At 44.0% G+C, this 20,725-nt stretch overlaps 1 protein-coding gene across 4 annotated transcripts in view; it reads left to right on the forward strand.

Moving 5' to 3' along the window:
• CTPS2 (CTP synthase 2) overlaps positions 1-20,725 on the forward strand; it is a 99,018-nt gene that overhangs the window by 76,164 nt on the left and 2,129 nt on the right. For all 4 annotated transcript variants that reach the window (XM_078064967.1, XM_078064968.1, XM_078064969.1 and 1 more), the window contains exons 15-17: positions 2,241-2,296; positions 5,502-5,598; positions 10,329-10,473. In XM_078064967.1, coding sequence (XP_077921093.1) covers positions 2,241-2,296; positions 5,502-5,598; positions 10,329-10,473 — 298 coding nt within the window. The remainder of the gene's footprint in view (positions 1-2,240; positions 2,297-5,501; positions 5,599-10,328; positions 10,474-20,725) is intronic.

The raw sequence follows: 20,725 nt of genomic DNA on the forward strand, positions 1-20,725 counted from the left end.
TGCAGGAATTGAGGGGATGGGTCCTTATCTTGTCCATTATCTTAAAGAGCTCAGGTTCTGGCTTCCATTCTTTCTACTTGGATTTCATAGTCTAGAGATAACACTAGCAGTCACATGGTTTACTTACGGTTCCAAGCACTTTGTTTAATCCTCACAACAACCCTATGAAATAGGACTATCACAATCCCCATTTTACAGATGAAGAAGTGAGGCAGAGGGATGAAATAATTTGCCCAAGCCACACATCCATTCAATGGTGTAGTGCAATTTAGAGCCAGGTGGCCTGGTTCCAGAGTCATTACACAGCCCTGTCTTCCTGGCACATTTGCAATATCGTCGCAAACACAAAATTTGCCTTAAGCCAGGCAGTATGTGCAGGCCATCCAGCTTCAACAGGTTACGCTGTACCCTGCTAGTCCTGATGACTTGAAGATATAATTCCCTATATCCTAATTCGGAGATGTTTGCCATTTTCTTCACCATCTGTTAGTATTTTGGCTCTATTATTGGATTTCGAAGTCATCTGTTGTAATGGAGAAAGCAGAGAAGAAATTTTGGACCACAGGAAGAAAAGATCAATCACAAAGTCGGAGGTCCTAAGGGAATCAGGATCCTCTCCAAGTTAGGTCCAGAGCTTTCAAATGATTTTTCTTGTAACTTCACAATGACATATATGCTTCTATTTTTTCCAGCTGGTCATCATTGTGCTATTAGTTTCCATTTTTCCTTTCATTTTTATGAACCAATAGTTTGAGTACAAAGGCTCTGTCTTGAATGACCGCACTCTTGGTGGTACGTTGGAGTTCTCTCAAAGTAGCTCCCTGTCCCCACGATTTCCAATTTTTCTAGAACGCCTGTGGTAAATATTCACTATGACTAACATCACCCCCAGGGAGCTGGGTCTACATGGACAAAATTGCAAAATAGAAGTTCAGTCGTGATAGATGATCATACCGAGTCATAGGAGAATGCAACCGATTTGTGCTTTCTTTATCCAAGTCAAAAGCTCAGAGGAGACACGAGGCATTTGGTCTCTCTTGGTTCTCTGCTCCGCAGCCTTATGGCGTCTCAAGAGAGTCTGACGATCCCCTGCCTATGGAACTGAGCCCTGCTCCCGATTCTGTTGGAGTTGGGCGATGTGTTCCAGCGCTGGTGGCAGGTCTTCTCCTCCCTTGGCTGTGTGCCAGGGGCCTGCGTCACGAGGGCTGGTGCTGAGGGAAGGGTGATTGGTCCCCTCCCATTGCTCCAGGGCTATCACCCACTTGGTGCTAGTGCATCCTGCTGCTCCACATGATGGGGGGGGCTCTTCTTGAGAGGGGTCTGGTGATGGATGCCATTGCCATCCACCTGACACCGCAGTCACTGGACCCCCCCCCCCCCGATCACCGTGCCTGTTGCCGAATAGGTCATGCCCAACGTGCTGCTCTGGGCTGCGGCACCCATGGCGACATGGGCACACTTTAGCGACACATGACCGCCAGCTGCGCACTCCTGGTTAAGAGCCGTTGGTATAGATGTGCTCTCATTTAATCCAGCACTCCTCTGCACCTGGTGCTCAGCTTGTTTCCAGTTGTTCGCTGTTAAAGAACAAAGCGGTGCATATCTTCGTGGTGAACTCTCTGTCTTCGTTTCTATTTTCAGGGGTAAATTCTTAGAGGCCAAATTTTTAGAGTCAAAGGACAGGCATATTTTTAAGGCAGGGTGTAAACCAATTTGGCCAGTACACAGAGGCAGCTGGTGTGGTGGAACAAGTGCGGACCAGGTGTGAGGGGGCCTGGGCTCAAGATCGGACTGTGCTGCCAGTGGGCGGGGCTTTGGGCAAGTCCTTCAGTTTCATTTCCATTCCTTCGGTTTCATTTTCTTCTTTTGTAAAATGAGCCCTGTTAGGAGTCTGCACAGGAGCGATGGTGCTCAGATGTTACTCCGCCTCTCAGTACTTAGTGCAGGCAGGTGTGGAAAAGGAGGGCCCGTCTGTTGGACTTCATGGTGGACTTGTATAACAGAGGGCTTCCCTTTATGCAGTGCTGATGGCTTACTTGAGAATTGCTTCAGGGTTTCCAAAAGCTATTGCTGTTCTGTACTGGAAGAGAAGAAAATCTAGATGACTATCTGGAGTCCAGGTAATTTTTAGGCCTCTGATATATGGCTAGAGGTCAAAGAGACATCCTCCACACATATGCTCTGGATATGGTTCCAAAGCTGATTACTTTGATATTAATTTCACTCTTGTATCTTTACAGGGAAACTTTATGGTGATGTCCCTTTTATAGAAGAAAGACACAGACATCGGTATGAGGTATGGCCTACACACTGAGTTACTGTGGAATGTAGATGCTTAGTTCGAAGACCTCCAGTGATTACAGGCGGACCTCTGGAAAAGGTGTCCAGCTCGGTGCTATCCATCGGGCTCAGGGGAGTCATGCCAAATTTACCAGAGGAGGGCAGTTGGGACGGGGACACTCTGCCCTTCTTGGCTTTTCAAAGGCAAAATCTTACATATCTGCACATAGGACACATCAGGGTTCTAGGTTACCCTAACTGTTGTCTCCTAGACCAAGATAAGGGCATCATCCTTATCCTTAACCCCCTGCCCTTTATTTTGGCAGGTTTGGGAAAAGAGAACTTACATCTTCTGAACCATATGCCTCTCGGGATAGGGAGGCATCTCTGGCTATCACATAACGGATTCTTCATTTGGGAACCTCTTCGGAAGTCTACATTGAGCGTGAGGCTTAGTGTCACATGATTAATAAGAGTTATCATTGAGATTGTCACATGAGAAGCATAGGTTCCTCAAAATGTGGGCTGTCTATACCAGGGTTATTGGAGTATCAATTATGATGCTTTTGGTTAGTTAGAATCAAAATCCCTACTCATTATTCACTCAAACCAGCCTCAACAATAAGGAAATTTGTTATATCTGGTAATAGGTAGTTCAGAGGCTGAGTAGGCTCCAGGCATGGTATGATCAGGGCTTCAACTATTTCTGGGATTCTATTGGCCTTACCTTTTCTGTGTGTTTGCTTTGCCCTTAGGCTGGTCTCTCTCCTAGCTGCAAGGTGGTTACCAGCCGCAGCTGAGGCAACACGCATCTCTCTTAGACATGGAAGTTTTTCTTCAGCCTGATTGGATCAGTATAGATTACCTGCCCACCTGTGAACTAGTAACCATTGCAAGGGCAAAGCTAAACCAGGGTTAAACCTGGGTTCTTGCATTATTCATCAGCCTATAGGGATAGGTTTATCATGTTTGGCTTAGACTAGTCAGGGCCAACTTCTAGAATGGGGGAGATGGAGTCCCATGGGTCCTGTGGGGGTGGCGTAGATGCCGGAAAAAGTCAAGGGTTCTGTTTGGAGGGAGGACCAATGGGAATCGATGTCGGGTAGGCTACCAACAGTGTCACTACAATTAGGGAGCAATTTGATGAGTAGAGGCCATTTTTGGTCTTCTTTCCACTGGGAACTGGCCCAACTGGTGGGACCAGAAACTATTGAGCTGCTTTGCCTAGGTGGTAGCCAGGAGGTGTAAGAAATACTGTGCACACAATGGTGTGGCCATCCATTCCTGCATACTTATTTCATATCTGATATGCACTAGAGATGGAAGGGGGAAAGACACACAGTCTCTCTCCTGTTAGGGAGCTTACATTCTAATGGACAGGACAAAAAATAAGATAACAGATAAAATAAGTACAGATGAAATCAGATATCAGATAAGGTACTTCTGTCTAGACTATATAAAGAATTCTTACAACTGAGTATTAAATAATGGCAAAGATTCTGAATAGACATCTCTCCAAAAAAGATACACAAGTGGCCAATAAGCAAATGAAGAGGTGAGGTGTTCAACGTCATTTATCATCAGGGAAATGCAAATCAAAACCACAAAGAGTTACCACCTCATACCCACTAGGCTGGCTATAATCAAAAGACAGATAATAGGGGCAACTGGGTGGCTCAGTCATTAAGCGTCTGCCTTTGGCTCAGGTCATGATCCCGGGGTCCTGGGATCGAGCCCTGCGTGGGGGCTCCCTGCTCAGTGGGGAGTCTGCTTCTCCCTCTCCCTCTGCCTGCCTCTCCCCCTGCTTGTGCTCTCTCTCTGTTAAATAAATAAAATCTTTTAGAAAAAAGATAATAACAAGTGTTGGTGATGACACATTGTTGGTAGGAATGTAAAATGGTGCGGCCACTTTGGAAAATCATCTGGCAGCTCCTCAAAAAGTTAAACACAGAGTTATCATATGACCCAGTAATTCCATCCTTAGATATATAACCCAAGACAAATGAAAACGTGCATGCACACAACAACTTGTATACAAACGGTCAAAGCAGCATTATCCATAATAGCTAAAAAAAAAAAAGTAGAAACGCCCCAAATGTCCATCAACTGATGAATGGGCAAATGAAATGTGGTCTATCCATACGATGGAATTGTTTGATAATAAAAGGAAATGAAATATTGATACATGTTACTATAGACACGAACCTAAAACACATGATCCTTCGCGAAAGAAGCCAGTTACAAAAGACTACATACTGTATGGTTCCATTAACATGAAATGCCCAGAACAGACAAATCTAAAGAGACAGAATGTTGATTAGTGGTTGCCTAGGACTGGTGGGGAGGTGATGATGGGATTAGGGGGATGATGGTTAGAGGGGATAGGGCCTATTCTTGGATTCATTGTGGCGATGGCTGAAATCCTCTGTGAATGTGTTAAAAACCATTGAGTTGTACACTGTTAGTGGGTGAAGTGTATGGTATGTGAATTATTTCTCAATAAAGCTGTTAAAAAAAGGAAAAATAATGACAAATTATGAGAACTAGCCTAATGTTAAAAAATAAAATAAAAACATATGGGGTTAAGATTGAGGAGGACAGGTGGACCCCACTTTGATTTTAGATGAGTTAGTGATTTCTGTGAAGAAGAGGCTGAAAAGTTTGGGAAAGGACTAGGGATGCGAAGAATGAGGGAAGGGGCTGAGCACCAGGCCGTCGGCTTGTCATCTATAACCAATATTCTAGCAGAAGAACTGCTTCAAGCTTCTAATCCTTAGAGCTTTTATGTAACTATATGTGAAGAAAGCATTGGGGTTAGTCACAAGGGAAATAAGATCGTTTCAATCCTCAAGCAGATTTGTGATTTGGGGGAGAAACAGTTAATTACACATAACTCAAGGGAAGAAGCAAATATGGTGATGGCTATAAATAGCTAATCTCAAGTTTCCAAGTCAGAATATCTGTGTCACAGTCCTACTTTTTGAATCTCATCTTTGAGCAACAGAAGGTGGGCCTCTCAGGTTTAGGGGCTGTGATTAGACTGTTTCTCAGGTTCATCCTGAGTTTAAAAATAGGCTTTGGGTGTGGGATATAGAAATTAACCACTAGTTAAGAACATCACTGAAATGGAAAACCCACCCAACTGATGGAGGACATTTTCATAGGCTGATATGTCTCTATGGCTCTGCTGCCCAAAGGCACTTAATTTCTTGTTTTTCCAGGTGAACCCAAGCCTGATCAGTCAGTTGGAGCAGAATGACTTAAGTTTTGTAGGTCAGGATGTCGATGGACAGAGGATGGAAATCATTGAACTGGCAAGTAAGTGGTTCTTTGTTTTTGAAAATTTTCATGGCAACCTAACGTCTTTTTGTTGTTATATAGGAAGGTATAATTTGTCGTTATATGTGAAGCCATAAGTTGAGACTCGTTTTGTTTGCTCTCCTTCTTTTCCTCTCTCCTTTGAAATAATATGCAACTAAATAGAAATAATATGACTAAATAGAAAGTACATGAAAAAAACAGACCACTTATAATTCTAATCATTTTGGGGCCCACTAGTCTGAATCTACCCGAAAATGATATGTTGTTCCGGGTCTAACAGTTCTACTAGCAGTATGCTTCCTCACCATCCCTGCCCTGTTTCTGGGCCTTCTCCTGTTGCTAGCCTCTAGGTTAGTTGCTCTGGAAAAGGCAGGCGGCCCACTATTGAGTAGCACTCTGCTTTCTCCCTCTTTTGAGGAAGAATGGCCCAGTGCCCTCGTCCCTACTTGTGACTGGTTTTGACATCTGTTGTGTGTGGGACCCGGCCCCTCATTCTACCTGGAGTCTGCCTTTCCGTACCACTTGTGCTCCATGGTCAAGTGTGGGCCAGTCGTTTAACTTTTGAACACTAGTCACTGCACCCACAGAAGTTCTTAGTGAGACCAAACACGGCACAAAGGGATAGGGATTTCTGTTGGGGAAGATCGCTGAAGAAGTTGTTTGTGTGGAGGCTGGGACACCCTCAAGAGCCTAGGCACAAACCATACACCATTATTGATGAGACAGAGGACAAGGACACTATTCTCATTCAGAGCTGCAAATACATAGTAAGCCCATGCTTACCGCTGGTCCCAGCTCTTTCTCGAACATTACTTACTACCTGGCCCTTAACAGAAGTGTTTGCCAACCCCTGTTGTAGACCCAGACATATATACTTCATTTAACTGACTTGAACTTAACATGTTCTGGTGCCTGCTTGACCTGTTTGTCTATCTGGATGTTCTCCTAGCAATCCCAGCTCAACTTATTTAAACCTAAGTTACATGCTTTCCAAACTAGCTGTTCCTCCCGACTATTTCTGCTAAGTCATGCTCAATCTCCTTGTTCAGGGTTTCTCACCCTCACCTCCATTGGCATTGGGTGGGGGATCATTCTTTGTGGTGGGGGCGGTCCTGTGCACTGTATGATATTGGGCAACATCCCTGGCCTCTACCTACCGGATGCCAGTAGCATTGTCCCCACCTCCCAATGTCACAACACCCCAAACCATCTCCAGACATTGCCAAATGTCCTTGAGGGGCACATTCGCCCCTGGGTGGGAATCACTGTCCTAGACCATCAGGCTTAAAATCGGCCTTATTTAGTTCTTCTTCCCCTCTCTACCCCCAACTTAAAATCAGTTGTCAAGTCCTGTAGATTCTGTCTCTAGAAAGATCGAGCTGGGATTGCATTCCCATCCCTCTCACCCTCATCCCCAGCGCGTGGTGACTCCGACCCAGGGTCCTCCTAAAGCTCCTTCCTGCCTCCAGCCTCTCCCCTCGGCAGCACCTCCTAACGAGGACAGGGCTCTGAGTGTGCAGTGCACGTGACACGAATTCGGTGGATAAACCACGCTCATTTATCAAATGCTTAGTTTGTATAGGATACTGTAAAAACGGTAACATGATTTCCTAGAACCTACCTTTTCAACCTATCTTCTTTAGGCTACAGGTATTCTGGACTTACTCTTCTAAATTTCCTACTTCTTTTACCATCTGAGCCCATGTCACCATCCTCTACTTCAAATTCCTTTTCTCTGCCCCTTTCCTTTTCTGTCTGGAATCTGTTCAGGTACTTCAGGAGTCCCAAGCAGGGAGCAGAATTGAAGTTGGCAAGGGCTTCTCTGAATGCAGTGACATGTTACCTGGACCCTCAAAGAAGGAAAGCAGTGGATACTGAGTGCACACTCACTAGATGCTTCTGCCTAGACCCCTTGCTAGGGACTCTGCGTGCCTTATGTAACTTAGAAGACAGGTGATGTTATTCCCACTTTATAGAGATGTCCAGCTCATCACAGGTGGGGCTGGAGCCAAACCAGGTCCCACCACCCCCTCGGTGGATGTTACTGTTCCTCTTGTTTGCACTGGACACGCCACCTAAGATTATCAGTCCATGCCCAAAGTTTTGAATTAGAAGATGAGGATGTATTTCCTGTAGTCTCTCTGATGGAAATGCCCATCCTTTAGAATTTTTATAGTGTGGATCACTGGTCAGGGTTGAAGTCTTTTAAATCTTTCTGGTGTGTGAGAGGGCAGAGAATTTCATAAGCAGATTGCTGTTTATTTACTTCATTCAAGTACTTACTTTCTTTTAATTCTCCTGGCTCTCATTATTGTGAGCAAATACTTAGATGCCTCTTTCATTGCACGGATTTAGATTCCCATTGACACTTTTAAATGCGGGTTGGAAAGGAAACGAGAGACGCTGTAAAATCCTGCCATTTTTTTAAAAAGCCAATTGCAAGGAAATTCGTTTTATTAAGGAAAATTCCCCAGAAGATTCTGATCTTGGCTACCCCTTAGAAGCATTTCTGTGAATGTCTACATTTCCTAAAGGAGTTCTAAAAGGAACAACAAAGGGGCGCCTGGGTGGCTCAGTCGTTAAGCGTCTGCCTTCGGCTCAGGTCATGATCCCAGGGTCCTGGGATCGAGCCCCGCATCGGGCTCCCTGCTCAGCGGGAAGCCTGCTTCTTCCTCTCCCGCTCCCCCTGCTTGTGTTCCCTCTCTCGCTGTGTCTCTCTCTGTCAAATAAATAAAATCTTAAATAAATAAAAGGAACAACAAAGTTTGAGATTAGTATAATGTCAGAACGTGATTCAAAGCAATTAAGAGCACTATTTCAAAGATACTTTATCTGACTGATAGAACACCATCAAAATAAAAACTTTTCATTTCTTTCCTCATATTGGCATAGGGGATTCTCTTGGAGAAAGCGATTCAGAACAGTGGTCCATTCATTCAGATATTTTTTGGTCCCTGGCCATGACACGATTCTTTGTGTAGCTTCTGCTGCAGTTGTACAAAAGCACAATTACCGTCTGTGTCTTTCAAAGACATCCCTCGATGCCGTGCTGTAAGATTCATTGCATCTGAAATTTAAAGCTACATTGCTTCATTTCTTTTCTAAGAGTGGATGATTGCTTTTCTCCTTTTCTTGAGGGGACACGTTCCTGGGAGAAGGTGGCATTCTCTTCACCAAGCTCTCATACCTGAGTGTCCCCCTCATTCAAGGAGGCTTCTTCCTAGATGCGATGTACAAGATTTCTACACTGGATTTTTCTGGACTCAGAGCTGTCCAGTGAAACTTGCTGCAATGATGGACTATTCTGCCCGGTTCGATATGGTAGCTACTAGCCACGTGTGGCTATTGAACACTTGATATGTGCTCAATTAATTTGAATGAATTTAAATAGCCACATGTGGCTAAGAGCTACCATTTTGTATCACAAAGCTTTCAGTGATAACCTTACGAGAGTGGACATTTCCGTCCAGTCATCATTTCCTTACTATTGTAGTAGGAGCTTTGGGTCTCCAGCGGTAAGTGATGGGGATTTGTGATTTTGAATTCCACACTAGATTTTTAGATCATTTGATAAAGCATCTCGTTGAAAGCTTTAAAGTTATATTTACTCCCCCTATAAAACTTATATTCTGTCATCTTCGGTTTGATATACATAGCAATTAAAATGATTTTTAAAGTAGGGAATACAGCAACAACCCTGCTCTGTACTGTAGTAATTATGGGATTAGAGATTGGCCTGATTTCTCATTAGAAGTTGCTTCCTAATCTGGAGGGAAAAAAAAACCCAACATAGTTTTTGAGAGTTCTGATTGGGGGAAGGAATTTGCACTCCTGTAAAATTTCTACCCAGATTTGGAAATGTTGCCCATTTAATGTTTTCCAATCCAAAAGGGGATTTGTGTGTTTAAAAGTAGCTGGGTAAAGCTACTTTTCTGTTCCATTCCATCTAGGAGAACTCGAATTGCTCCTGTACGAGCTTTTTACAACCTTCAATTTGGAAATTGCTTCATTTGCCCCCGATAATGTAAATAACATATGCTCATGGAAAAGTTTCACACAGTAGGGAAAAGTATAAGGAAGAGAACAAAAGTATCTTGACCTCTTACCACCTGGAGCTACAACCACCATTAACATGTTGAAAGGCCATCCCTTTACCACTCCGAGACTTGTCCTCACAGGCAATAAGTTGGCAGAGGCCGAAATAGGGGTGCAAGGTCAGTTTCATGGTGCCACCTCTGATTAATATCCATCGTAAAGCTGTGACGAGAAAAGCGGTCGTACTTGCTGCATTCCCGGGGGACTCTTCCCTTGGGAAAGGAAGCGACCTTGTAGGAACTGGCCGGAAGCCAGCTAAGAGACGGAAGGCCCTACAGCTAGCCTCTAGCGTGAGGGATACTGTGGGAATGGAGACAACATACGTCTACGAAGGGCCTTCAAAAAGCAGGTGGACTTTGGGCAAAGCAGAATTCATCTTGCCATTCAAAAATGTTGCTTGGTTTTTCTCCCTCTAACACCTTGCACAGATAAAATGCCAGATCTCTCATTAAGCGAGATGTGTTTTGCCGTTTGAGATTCTGCCTTGAAGATGGTTCGTGAGAGTAGCTGCCAGTGATGGTAACAGGTTCATTGTCTCACCATTTGATGCGTTTTCTTATTCAAAGATAAGACCTTTAAAGCAGCTCTCGTGTTTGTCTGCTTCAGTCACATCATGATTATTCTCATTTCAGATCACCCCTATTTTGTTGGTGTCCAATTCCATCCTGAGTTTTCTTCTAGGCCGATGAAGCCTTCCCCTCCATACCTGGGCCTGTTACTTGCGGCAACCGGGAGCCTGCACGCCTACTTGCAACAGGGATGCAAGCTGTCTTCTAGGTAACCAGCTTACTGCTCTCAGCACCAACCCCAAATGCACTTATATCAACATTTTAGGGTTCTCGTGAAATTTAATATCAGTACAGGACTTTTTTAAAATGAAGAGTAATTTTTTTCTTTCTTACCGATCCTGATTTTTTTTCTCTGAATAAAAATGATTTCTTCCCATCCAAGGCAGTGACATGTTAGCTTTCCGAATCACGCTGATGCTGGGTGTTATTTTAGAAGTTTGTGTCATTTTGATAAGTGAAAAATGGGATTTGCTTTTGGTGACTCTCTGATTAATGAATATATATAAATATTTTATATATTTATTTGTTTTTTTGTGACTAGCCTGTTCATACCCTCTGCACTATTTTTCCTTTTGCTATTGTATCCTTTATCTTACTGATTGGTAAGCTCTTTATATATAAAGGACATTAATCCTTTGTTAGGTTGCAAATAATTTTTCAAAGTGGGTTTGTTTGTCTTTTAAGTTGGTAATCATGGTTTTCATTTTCCCTAGATCTTTAAAGAAGGACTTTATATAGTCTTTATAGTTTTTTTTTTTAAAGATTTTATGTATTTAGGGGCGCCTGGGTGGCTCAGTCGTTAGGCGTCTGCCTTCAGCTCAGGTCATGATCCCAGGGTCCTGGGATCGAGCCCCGCATCGGGCTCCCTGCTCCGCGGGAGGCCTGCTTCTCCCTCTCCCGCTCCCCCTGCTTGTGTTCCCTCTCTCTCTGTGTCTCTCTCTGTCAAATAAATAAATAAAATCTTTAAAAAAAAAAAAAAAAAAGATTTTATGTATTTATTTATTTGACAGAGAGAGACACAGTGAGAGAGGGAACACAAGCAGGGGGAGTGGGAGAGGGAGAAACAGGCCTCAGGCCGAGCGGGGAGCTGGACGCGGGACTCGATCCCAGGACCCTGGGATCATGATCTGAGCTGAAGGCAGATGCTTAATGACTGAGCCCCCCAGGAGCCCCCCTACACCCATTATTTAACTTTTTAAAAAATATATTTTGCTATTCTTCCAGATGAATTATGCAACGATTTTTAAAATTGGGTTCAAATAAAAAAAAAAATCCCTTAGGGATTTTCATTAAAATTTCTTGACATTTAAATATTAGTTTGGGGAGAATTTATATCTTTACTTCTTCTCCTGCAAGAATATTGGATGCAATAACTTTAAAAGTGGAGGGAACTAGCCAGAATCATAGAGGGGTTATGAAGGGTTGTTACCGCAGTAACCGGATATATGTCATTTAGAAGATTACCTTTGCTGACCCTCATCCCAGCAAATAACCCTGGTGATGTTGCAGTCGAGAGCTGCCAGGATCTGTGTCTGGTGTGTGTGCGTGTGCTTGTGTTACACAAGCCTGCTTATTTGTGACATTACTTGCGAGGAGAAGCTCACAGCTCTCTCATTTCTTGTAGCCAGTTTTCAAACGGGAACAGCTTTACGTATTTCCCTGTCAGGTGTCTTCCTGACTCAATGATCACTCCTTGCTCCGCTGAGCCAGGGCACTGGTTTCCCAGCTGTAGGAGGAGGGTGGCAGCGGAGGAAGTTAGATGGCTGGGCGAAATAACGTCAGGCTGTTTGGCAGCAACGGCCAAGAACGAGCGTTCTCTAATTTGCGTGTTAGAGGGCCTGCTGCTTCCCACGGGGGGCGGGGGGATGGTGGTTTCTGGGCAAAGCTTAGCAGCAGTTTCTGAGAAAAATGGTTGCTTGCTAGGGACTCCCGAGCAAGACTCAGTATGTCTCGAGGACAAGGCAAGACTTCGTACTATAACTCCGAGGCTGGTATTGGAGTTACAGCGGACTAGCAGGCTTCCGCGGTGCTCAGAGAATTCCTACGTGTCAGGTGCGTTTCTTAAGGGCAGCCGACACCTTATTTATCGTGATCTCCCTGGCTCCCTAGAGCACAGGGTAGTTTAGTACCCATTAAAGTACTAACTCTGGGTAGCAGGGGAGGATGAGTATAGTCTAGTCTAATTTTGACACCTCGCGGGGGTGGGGGTGGTTTTCCAACTAAGAATGGTGACCATGAGTTAACCCAGTGACAGACACCCGGATTCCAGAGGAACCTTGCACTTCAGCTCCTCCCTGCCCAGCTCTGCGGCGTGAGTGAACGATGAAAAGCGAACGAGTGCTTTCATGGCCAGGCTCTAATGTGAGCTGAGCTGGTACTGTATTTCTGTCAAACAAGATTACTGTCTATAATCCATCACAAACAAACGTAACAAGGAATATGAACACCAGCAGAGTGACTTCCTTCCCCAGAAATTGGCTGACGGTGTGTAATTATATGGCACATGCGCAGCTGACATCTTTAAAGCCCAGAATACAAAAATCTTTGGCTTTGAGTGAGTACATCTGAACTATAACCTCTGCGTTCTGGCCTGTGGAGAACAATTATCTTTTAGTGCCTGGGAAGTTGCGGTGAGAATATTATTTTGGGATCTAGAGCTGATGAGCTAAATTCTTGGCTACTCTGCTGTCTCTAGAGTGGAAACCCAGTTATGAGGACCAATTCCGCCTGGTTTTCAACTTGCAGTCTTCGGTTCGAGAAAGCCATAACAGTTTTAGGATAGTATTTTTTAGGTTTTTATAAGCTGCTCAGGAAGTACATGCAAAATCAAACTGAAAGCCTTTGTTTTGGGGGTCCCCCCAAGACGACCCACACATTTGATGATTAACTAGAAGGAAATCAGAATATAGTGGTACTCATGGTTAAAACTCACTTCAGTGACAGAGTAAGCACACACAGCTGGCTCAGTAAGAGGAAAAGATGTAAGGGGTGTGGAGAAACCTATTTGCAGGTTTCCTATGCCCCCTCCTCCCATGAGAGCTCACACAGAGCTCACCTTCCCTTCAGTAGGGACATGCAGCAACATGTGTCTGGTGTTTGTGCCCAGAGGAGCCCATTTGAGACTCAGAGTTTAGGGTTTTTATTGGGGCTGGTTACATAGGCATTCTCTACCTAGCAACCACTCAAATTCCAGACTCTCAGAAGGAAAGCAAGCATTCACCATAAAGCACATCAGCCTACACCCAGTGAAATGACCTTATCAGTTAGTAATGGAGAACACATTCTGAAAGCCAAGTTCCTGAGTCGTTCTCCCATCCCACTCCACTAAGCAAGCCCTTCTAATGATAGCAGCCTCACGCCCGCTGTGTTAACTCTTTTTTTCACAAGTCTAATAAGCCAGTTTTAGAAAAAACAAATCCAATGGAAAATTATTGTAATTCTCTGCTGAGATCTCTCCTCTGGTGTTGAAACATAATCTGTCCCATGTGTGAAAGATTACCGCACATTTTCCTGGTTTTGCTGGCATATCATGTAATAGGATGAGACTGTTTCATGTGATTGTAAGAAGGCAATTTTAGGGGACTTATACTAAATACGCTATACAAAGGTGCTTGTAATTGTGAGGTTCTTGAGTGTCTAGAAACAAAGCTTATCATCTCTGTTCAGAATTGCATTTTTAAGCAACTGGAAACAGAAGAGGGATTGGAGTCTAAAGTGGTTCAGAGGTTGTTTTCCAGCATGTGGATCTCTGGGGCTGCCCTGCAGAGCTCTTAGGCTCACTCACTACACGCCAAGTGGAGAAATAGCTTCCAGTTTGGATGACGCTGCCATTTATCACGCCCGTGTGTCAGGTCAGAGTAAAACTCTCGTGCTTACACAGTGCTCGTTCCATGTTGGAAAGCAAGAACTTAGATGGGGCTCGGTCAGCAGTTCGCAGACACGCAGCTCTTGGAGGTAACATGTTTTTAAAGTATAAAACCAGGGCGCCTGGGTGGCTCAGTCGTTAAGCGTCTGCCTTCGGCTCAGGTCATGATCCCAGCGTCCTGGGATCGAGTCCCGCATGGGGCTCCCTGCTCCGCGGGAAGCCTGCTTCTCCCTCTCCCACTCCCCCTGCTTGTGTTCCTGCTCTCACTATGTCTCTCTCTGTCAAATAAATAAAAAAAATTAAAAAAAAAAAAAATAAAGTATAAAACCAGAATCTTAAGACATTTGAGCAGCATTGTATTCTAGGTTTTAGGATCCTGGATTCCATGCCTCCACCCAACATATACCTTTTGTGCAGAGAAATCGTCTTCTTTGGCAAAACAGGAAGTGATCTGGTACAGAATCAACAGGAGGGAAATTACTCAGTGATTCCCTCTATTTGCTTGACTTTTTCAGACCGAACTCAAAAGTTGAAACTACTATATAATCAAAGGGCCCTTAAAGGACGTTCATACCCAGAACCAGGTCTTTCCATTTCCTGATACCTCGTGTGCTCCCGGGATCTGAGTCCATTCTCTCCTTCATGCTTATCCTCATCTCTCCATTTTTTACCTGTGAATCCTGGCAGCAGTCAGGGAGAGAAGGCACCCATTTTCATTCCCCGTTGTCTCTAGTCTCTCTTCCATGACTCTCTTCTGGGTTTCCTTCTAAGTGACATGCTGGCTTCAAGCTTGGGAAGATTTTGTTTTCTGTTGACTTCTAGATGTAGCATGACAGAAAATTTTGAAAACAGAAAAAAAGGACCCAGAAACCCACCAGCCTAACACACTGTGCTCGTTTTTGAGTATTTCCTTCTAATCTTTACTCTATATCCATATAGGACTCAGTTCATGGTTATAATCACTGTTCTGTGACCTTGCTCTTTTCTGCATCAGTTTATAAAGGGGCATGGTAATGGTACCCTCTTGACATGGTACCCACTTAATGAAGATTAAGTTTCATACTAAATGTAAAGCACTTAGCACAGTGTCTGGTCTATGGTGGGAAATTAAATAGAAATTATTATTATTTTTTTTTTTAAGGAAGCTCTACACTTAAAGTGGGGCCTGAACTCACAACCCCGAGATCAAGAGTCACGCACTCTACTGATTGAACCAGCTAGGTGCTCCTAAATGGGAATTATTATTATTAATTTTACCTTAGTTCTGGTCTTCTTCATCTCTTGCCTACTACAAAGCTTCCTATCTGGTCTCTATACCTCCAGCTTTCCTCTTCTCAGTCCATCTTCCTACATTATTTTGGAGTTTAAAACTCTCAGTGGCTTCCCTTGACTTAGAGAATAAAATGCACACAAATCCTTAGGGAACAGCTTGCAGTCCCTCGATCTCCCTAGAAGCTTTTAATGCCTTTGCCTCAGCTCACACCACTTTTGAGGCCCTTGATATACATTCCTGAACTGCTTAGTGAGAGGTGAATGCCAATCTGTATCCTGTTAGGATGCTACTTCCTGACAGTGGGCATGGGAGGTGGGTGTGGCCTCTCTATTGATTGTAGTGTGTGCATTTCTCCCTCTAAGGCATACTTATCCCCCCTTGGGTACCTCTTTCTCTTTGACTAGGAGGGTAAGATACGTTTTTCCCCCTGCATGAATCTGATGTGCATTTTCCAGCACTATTTTAAACTTGGGATCACCTTGCCTATTTTTTTTTAACATTTGGGCTGCATGGTTGATGTTGCCAAGGGCCATTCTTGCAGTCTATGGTGTGTAGGGGCCAAGGGCTGGCCATCCCAAGATGGGCCAGTTTGGCATAAAGATTATTTCAAGTTTGAAGGGGTTTGGGACAGGTCTTCTCAAAATATGCCACTTCTGCACGTGGACTGTTTTGAGTTGAAGGCAATGAAGACCCTGCGGGCTCAAGAGAAACTTTAGTCCCTCCAATTTTCTTCTGTTAATCTGTCTCATGTCACTTTGATTCTTAGTCCAGCTAGGAGTACCTTAAAGGGGACAGGAAATTCTTGCTCCCGGACAGGTGCAAATAGTTTGTTTCTCTGGGGACAGTGTGAACGAGTAGAGCAGGTGCTATGGATTTGGTTTCTGGGTTTGCTGCTTACTGGGTAATTTTTCCCAAGTCTCTACTCCTAAACTTCAGGATCTTCATCCTTTTGGGCTGCTGTAAAGAATAGTTGAGATGGTGCTTTGTACATTTTAAACTGATATAAAAATACTACTTTTTCCCCTTTGTTACATTTCAAGCAAAAGTGAACTGGAAAAAGAAAATGATTCTATTTTAACAGTTTTTTAAACACCTTTTAAATCAGCGCCGCCCCCTCTGCCCCCATTGTTTGTCACCAACTGCATACCTTGAGACTTTTTTTGGTAAAGTGCTGCTAATAAACCACATTTGAATACACCTTCCCTTAGGGATTAAATGTTGATTAAAAGGTGCTCTTTATTGATGGTGGTTCACTGCAGTGCTGATGATATGGTGCCAGCCAGGGATGGAGTTAATAGTGATAGAGACTACTGTGCTTTTAATGCCCTGCTGGGGTCGTATTCTACCATTTACTATTCAGTGCAAAACTCATCAAAGCATACTAAGTTTTTATTCCATTGCTCTTACATTTTATGGCTTCCAGGGGCTCTTTGAAAAGGAAGTAAGTAAAGCAGTAACAATGCTTTGGAGAAAACTGTGTGCATGGCAACCTGTTTTAAAACACGCTTTTTCCACATGAAATGGATTTTGATACAAAGTATTGTAGGCACTCATGCATGCTGGGAATCCTAAGTTGGCCATCAAAATTTTTTTAAATTCCAGCCACCTCTTTCTGTTAATGGAGAAGAAGTGGCTTAACGGCTGCCCCTGGGATGGCATAAAAAGTGGGATATATGAGGGCATTACTATATCTTGTCCTAGTGCCTTGAAATATATGTTTTCTTATATTGGGAATTTACTAGGAACCAGGAATTTTTGACAAACAAACGACGACGACCAACCTTTTGTTTGTCAAAGAGCCACACGTAGATTGCTGCAGTCAAGTCTTCTAGGCCAAGCCAGTGTTGTAAGGATAGAGATCCCCATGAATCACTGCTGGTGATTCTGATTTTGTCTTGTAAAAAATCATATGGGGGCATCTGGCTGGCTCAGTCGGTAGAGCATGTGACTCTTGACCTTGGGGTTGTGGGTTCAGGTCCCACATTGGGCTTGGAGCCTACTTTAAAAAAAAAAAAGAAAGTGTGTATATACATATATATATTAAAACTTTTTTTAAAAGAGTGCTTCTGTTATTTGGGGGACACATGGATGCATGAGAGACATCTGCCATTTGCCATGATTTTAATTAACTGTAGATAGCCAGACCTTAAAAAAATTTTTTTAGGAAGTGACAAGGAGAACCATCGCATGGTGATTATAGTTTGTTGCTGTTGCTGTTTTTAATCATTACTCGTTTGTTTTAAAATCAGTGCTATCCAACAGAACTTGCGGCAATGATGGAACTGTTCTATAATCTGCACTGCCCAATATGACAGTCACCAGCCCTACAGGACTATTTGTGGGGCAGTTAGTTGGGCCCGAGGGAGGAGGGATAAAGCAGATGCTGGTCACACCCTCGGAGCCAGCCCTGAGGGTTAACAGCCACACCTTCAGAGCCACCTCTAAGAGCTAAGAGAACAGGAAAGGCCTCGCCACAGAGCTGGCTCAGAAGCCACAAGGGGACTTCCAAGGGCTGAGCATGCGCACAAAAGGCGCAACGTGTCCTTAAGGTCACAGCAAAAGCTCCTTAGAAACTCACAAATAGGGGCGCCTGGGTGGCTCAGTTGGTTAAGCGACTGCCTTCGGCTCAGGTCATGATCCTGGAGTCCCGGGATCGAGTCCCGCATCGGGCTCTCTGCTCAGCAGGGAGTCTGCTTCTCCCTCTGGCCCTCCCCCCTCTCGTGCTCTCTCTCTCTTTCATTCTCTCTCTCTCAAATAAATAAAATCTTTAAAAAAAAAAAAGAAACTCATAAATATACAATACATAGATAAATACGGTTGTAACAGAATGCATTATGGGTAGGCGCATGCACAGAAGCCAAAATGTTATATAACCAGCTATCAATCGAACATATCTGTCAAAGCCAAATTTAGGGAAGAAAACAGGCTTAAAAGGATGCACCTAAAGCTTCTTGGGGCCATTGCCACTCTTGCTCTGATAGTGGCCCGTTTTCGCTCTTGAAAGTGTACTATGCTTATCTACTTAATGAACTCTATCTCCCCATTCTGGTCTCGGGTTTCCAATTCTTCGGTGCATCTGGGGCAAGAACCGAGCAACCCGGTAACATATGCAGCACTTGAACTGCACTTACTATGTGTGAGTGAGGCATGGAATTTTCAATTCAATTCGGTTTTAATTGACTTAAATGTAGATAGCGTCCTGTGGCTTGTGGCTACCATATTGGGCACTGCAGGTTTAAAACTTCCCCTCCTCAAATATATCAAGATACACACAAATGGGTCTGTATTCTGTGGCATTTCATAAAGTTTAACATGTAAGACCTTAATATCTAATAATTTTCCCTACTGAGAAATGTGTGTACAGAGAAGATGATTTTAAAAGATGGGTTAGTCTTAAGATAGAGCTGAGATGTCGCGAATTAAGTGAAAATGTACTCAGACAAGTATATCTTATGACTTCTTTAAGTTTGTTCTGGGTGAAACTCAAATGAACCCCTAAGTCAGACGCAGCACAGAGTAGCATTCACATTTTACTGAACGTGCCGGGGCCGCTGCTGTTCCATGTGCGGTGATGAGCCACATTTTATTCCTAGCGCTTGCTTTTTGCTGGCACATGGATGCCCTGAAATCAGCACGTTGAGCAGCAATGCCTATTTTAATGATTCTGTTCTTGAGTGCCATGGTTTGTTTCGTTGTCCTACTTCTGGCCCCTGACACATAGGAAAAAGAATCACCAAACCCGCTCATTTGCCTTAGAAATGACTAAACTCAAGCTGAGTCTCCCCATGCCATTTTGATGTGTTGTCCGAGTTTGGGGGAGCCAGCCACCAGACAGAAATGAGGGCCGTTAGGTTAGAAACAGACCCACCCTACTCTGCTGGCTAATGTGGGCAGGGGATTATTTGGGACAAGAAGCAATTCTGGGGCGCCTGGGTGGCTCAGTTGGTTAAGCGACTGCCTTCGGCTCAGGTCATGATCCTGGAGTCCCGGGATCGAGTCCCGCATCGAGCTCCCTGCTCAGCAGGGAGTCTGCTTCTCCCTCTGACCCTCCCCCCTCTCATGCTCTCTCTCTCTATCTCATTCTCTCTCAAATAAATAAATAAAATCTTAAAAAAAAGCAATTCTGAAAAGCATGCAATTGGCAGTTTTTGTGACTTCTTCATATTTCCATGACTTTTTGAGAGATGCCATGTTATAAATATGTAACTCTCATAAACAACGACGGCTTACATTTTTATGTAGTCTTCAGAGCACATTTAGACATTCCCTTTTGGCCCTCATAACATTTTGGTGAGGTTGTAGGTATTGTTACTACTTTTTTCCTAGACTCTCAGGAGTCAAGTGACCAGTCCAAAGATATGTGGCTAATAAATAGTACAACCAGGAGTGTGAGGGGGAAGATGTGGGCCCACCTTACTCTTCTCTGGGCTCCGAGGTCGGGAAGGAAGCAGGTGTAACATCTGATGCCTGAGAAAATGGGAGTTCCTTGGCTCTTTTGGCCTTCTTGCTTGTGGAGTCAGGGGACATGCCCCAAGGTGCCTGCTGGCACATTGCAGCCCAGCTTAGACTTGAGCTTGTGGCCTGGGTTGGCATGATGGGGATGCTGACCCCACCTCGAATGAGCTGTGTGCTGGGTGAATCACCTGAACACCCTAACCTTCATTTCTTCTCCCAGAGGAAGTTGAGTGCAACTTCCAATTCCCTTTTTGTCACACAGAACCAGGAAGGATTCGACATTTGTGTAATGAGAGTGCATGGATAAGGAAGGACATACCAACTTTTGGGGGCATTTTTTTTAAAGATTTTATTTACTTATTTAATTGACAGAGAGAAAGAGAGACAGCGTGAGGGGGAACACAAGTAGGGGGAGTGGGAGAGGGAGAAGCAGGCTTCCGGCTGAGCAGGGAGCCTGATGCGGGGCTCGATCCCAGGACCCCAGGATCATGACCTGAGCCGAAGGCAGTTGCTTAACCAACTGAGCCACCCAGGCTCCCCCGGGGGGCAGTTAAAAAAAAAAATTATTTAGTTATTCCTGTGTTTTCTTTATTGGAAACCCTTTTGTAACAGAAGTGATTTTCCTGCTCTAAAATCTAAGTAGGAGGTATCTTCTCCTTGATTGTTTTGAGGATCTGTTGATTTATGTTTATCTAACATATCTTGTCTTTTCTGCCAATTCTCAATCCTCTTCTATCTCCTCTCCATACTCGAGCCCCGCCCCCACAGCCTTTCCAGTATTTTGTTCAAAAGTCAGGGAGGAGAGTGAGGTTGTCTTTTGCATTTTTGTTGACCTATTTATTGATACGCGCTCAATATGTTTAGAGT

Source organism: Halichoerus grypus, chromosome X, assembly GCF_964656455.1.
Source record: "Halichoerus grypus chromosome X, mHalGry1.hap1.1, whole genome shotgun sequence".
Taxonomy (NCBI): domain Eukaryota; kingdom Metazoa; phylum Chordata; class Mammalia; order Carnivora; family Phocidae; genus Halichoerus; species Halichoerus grypus.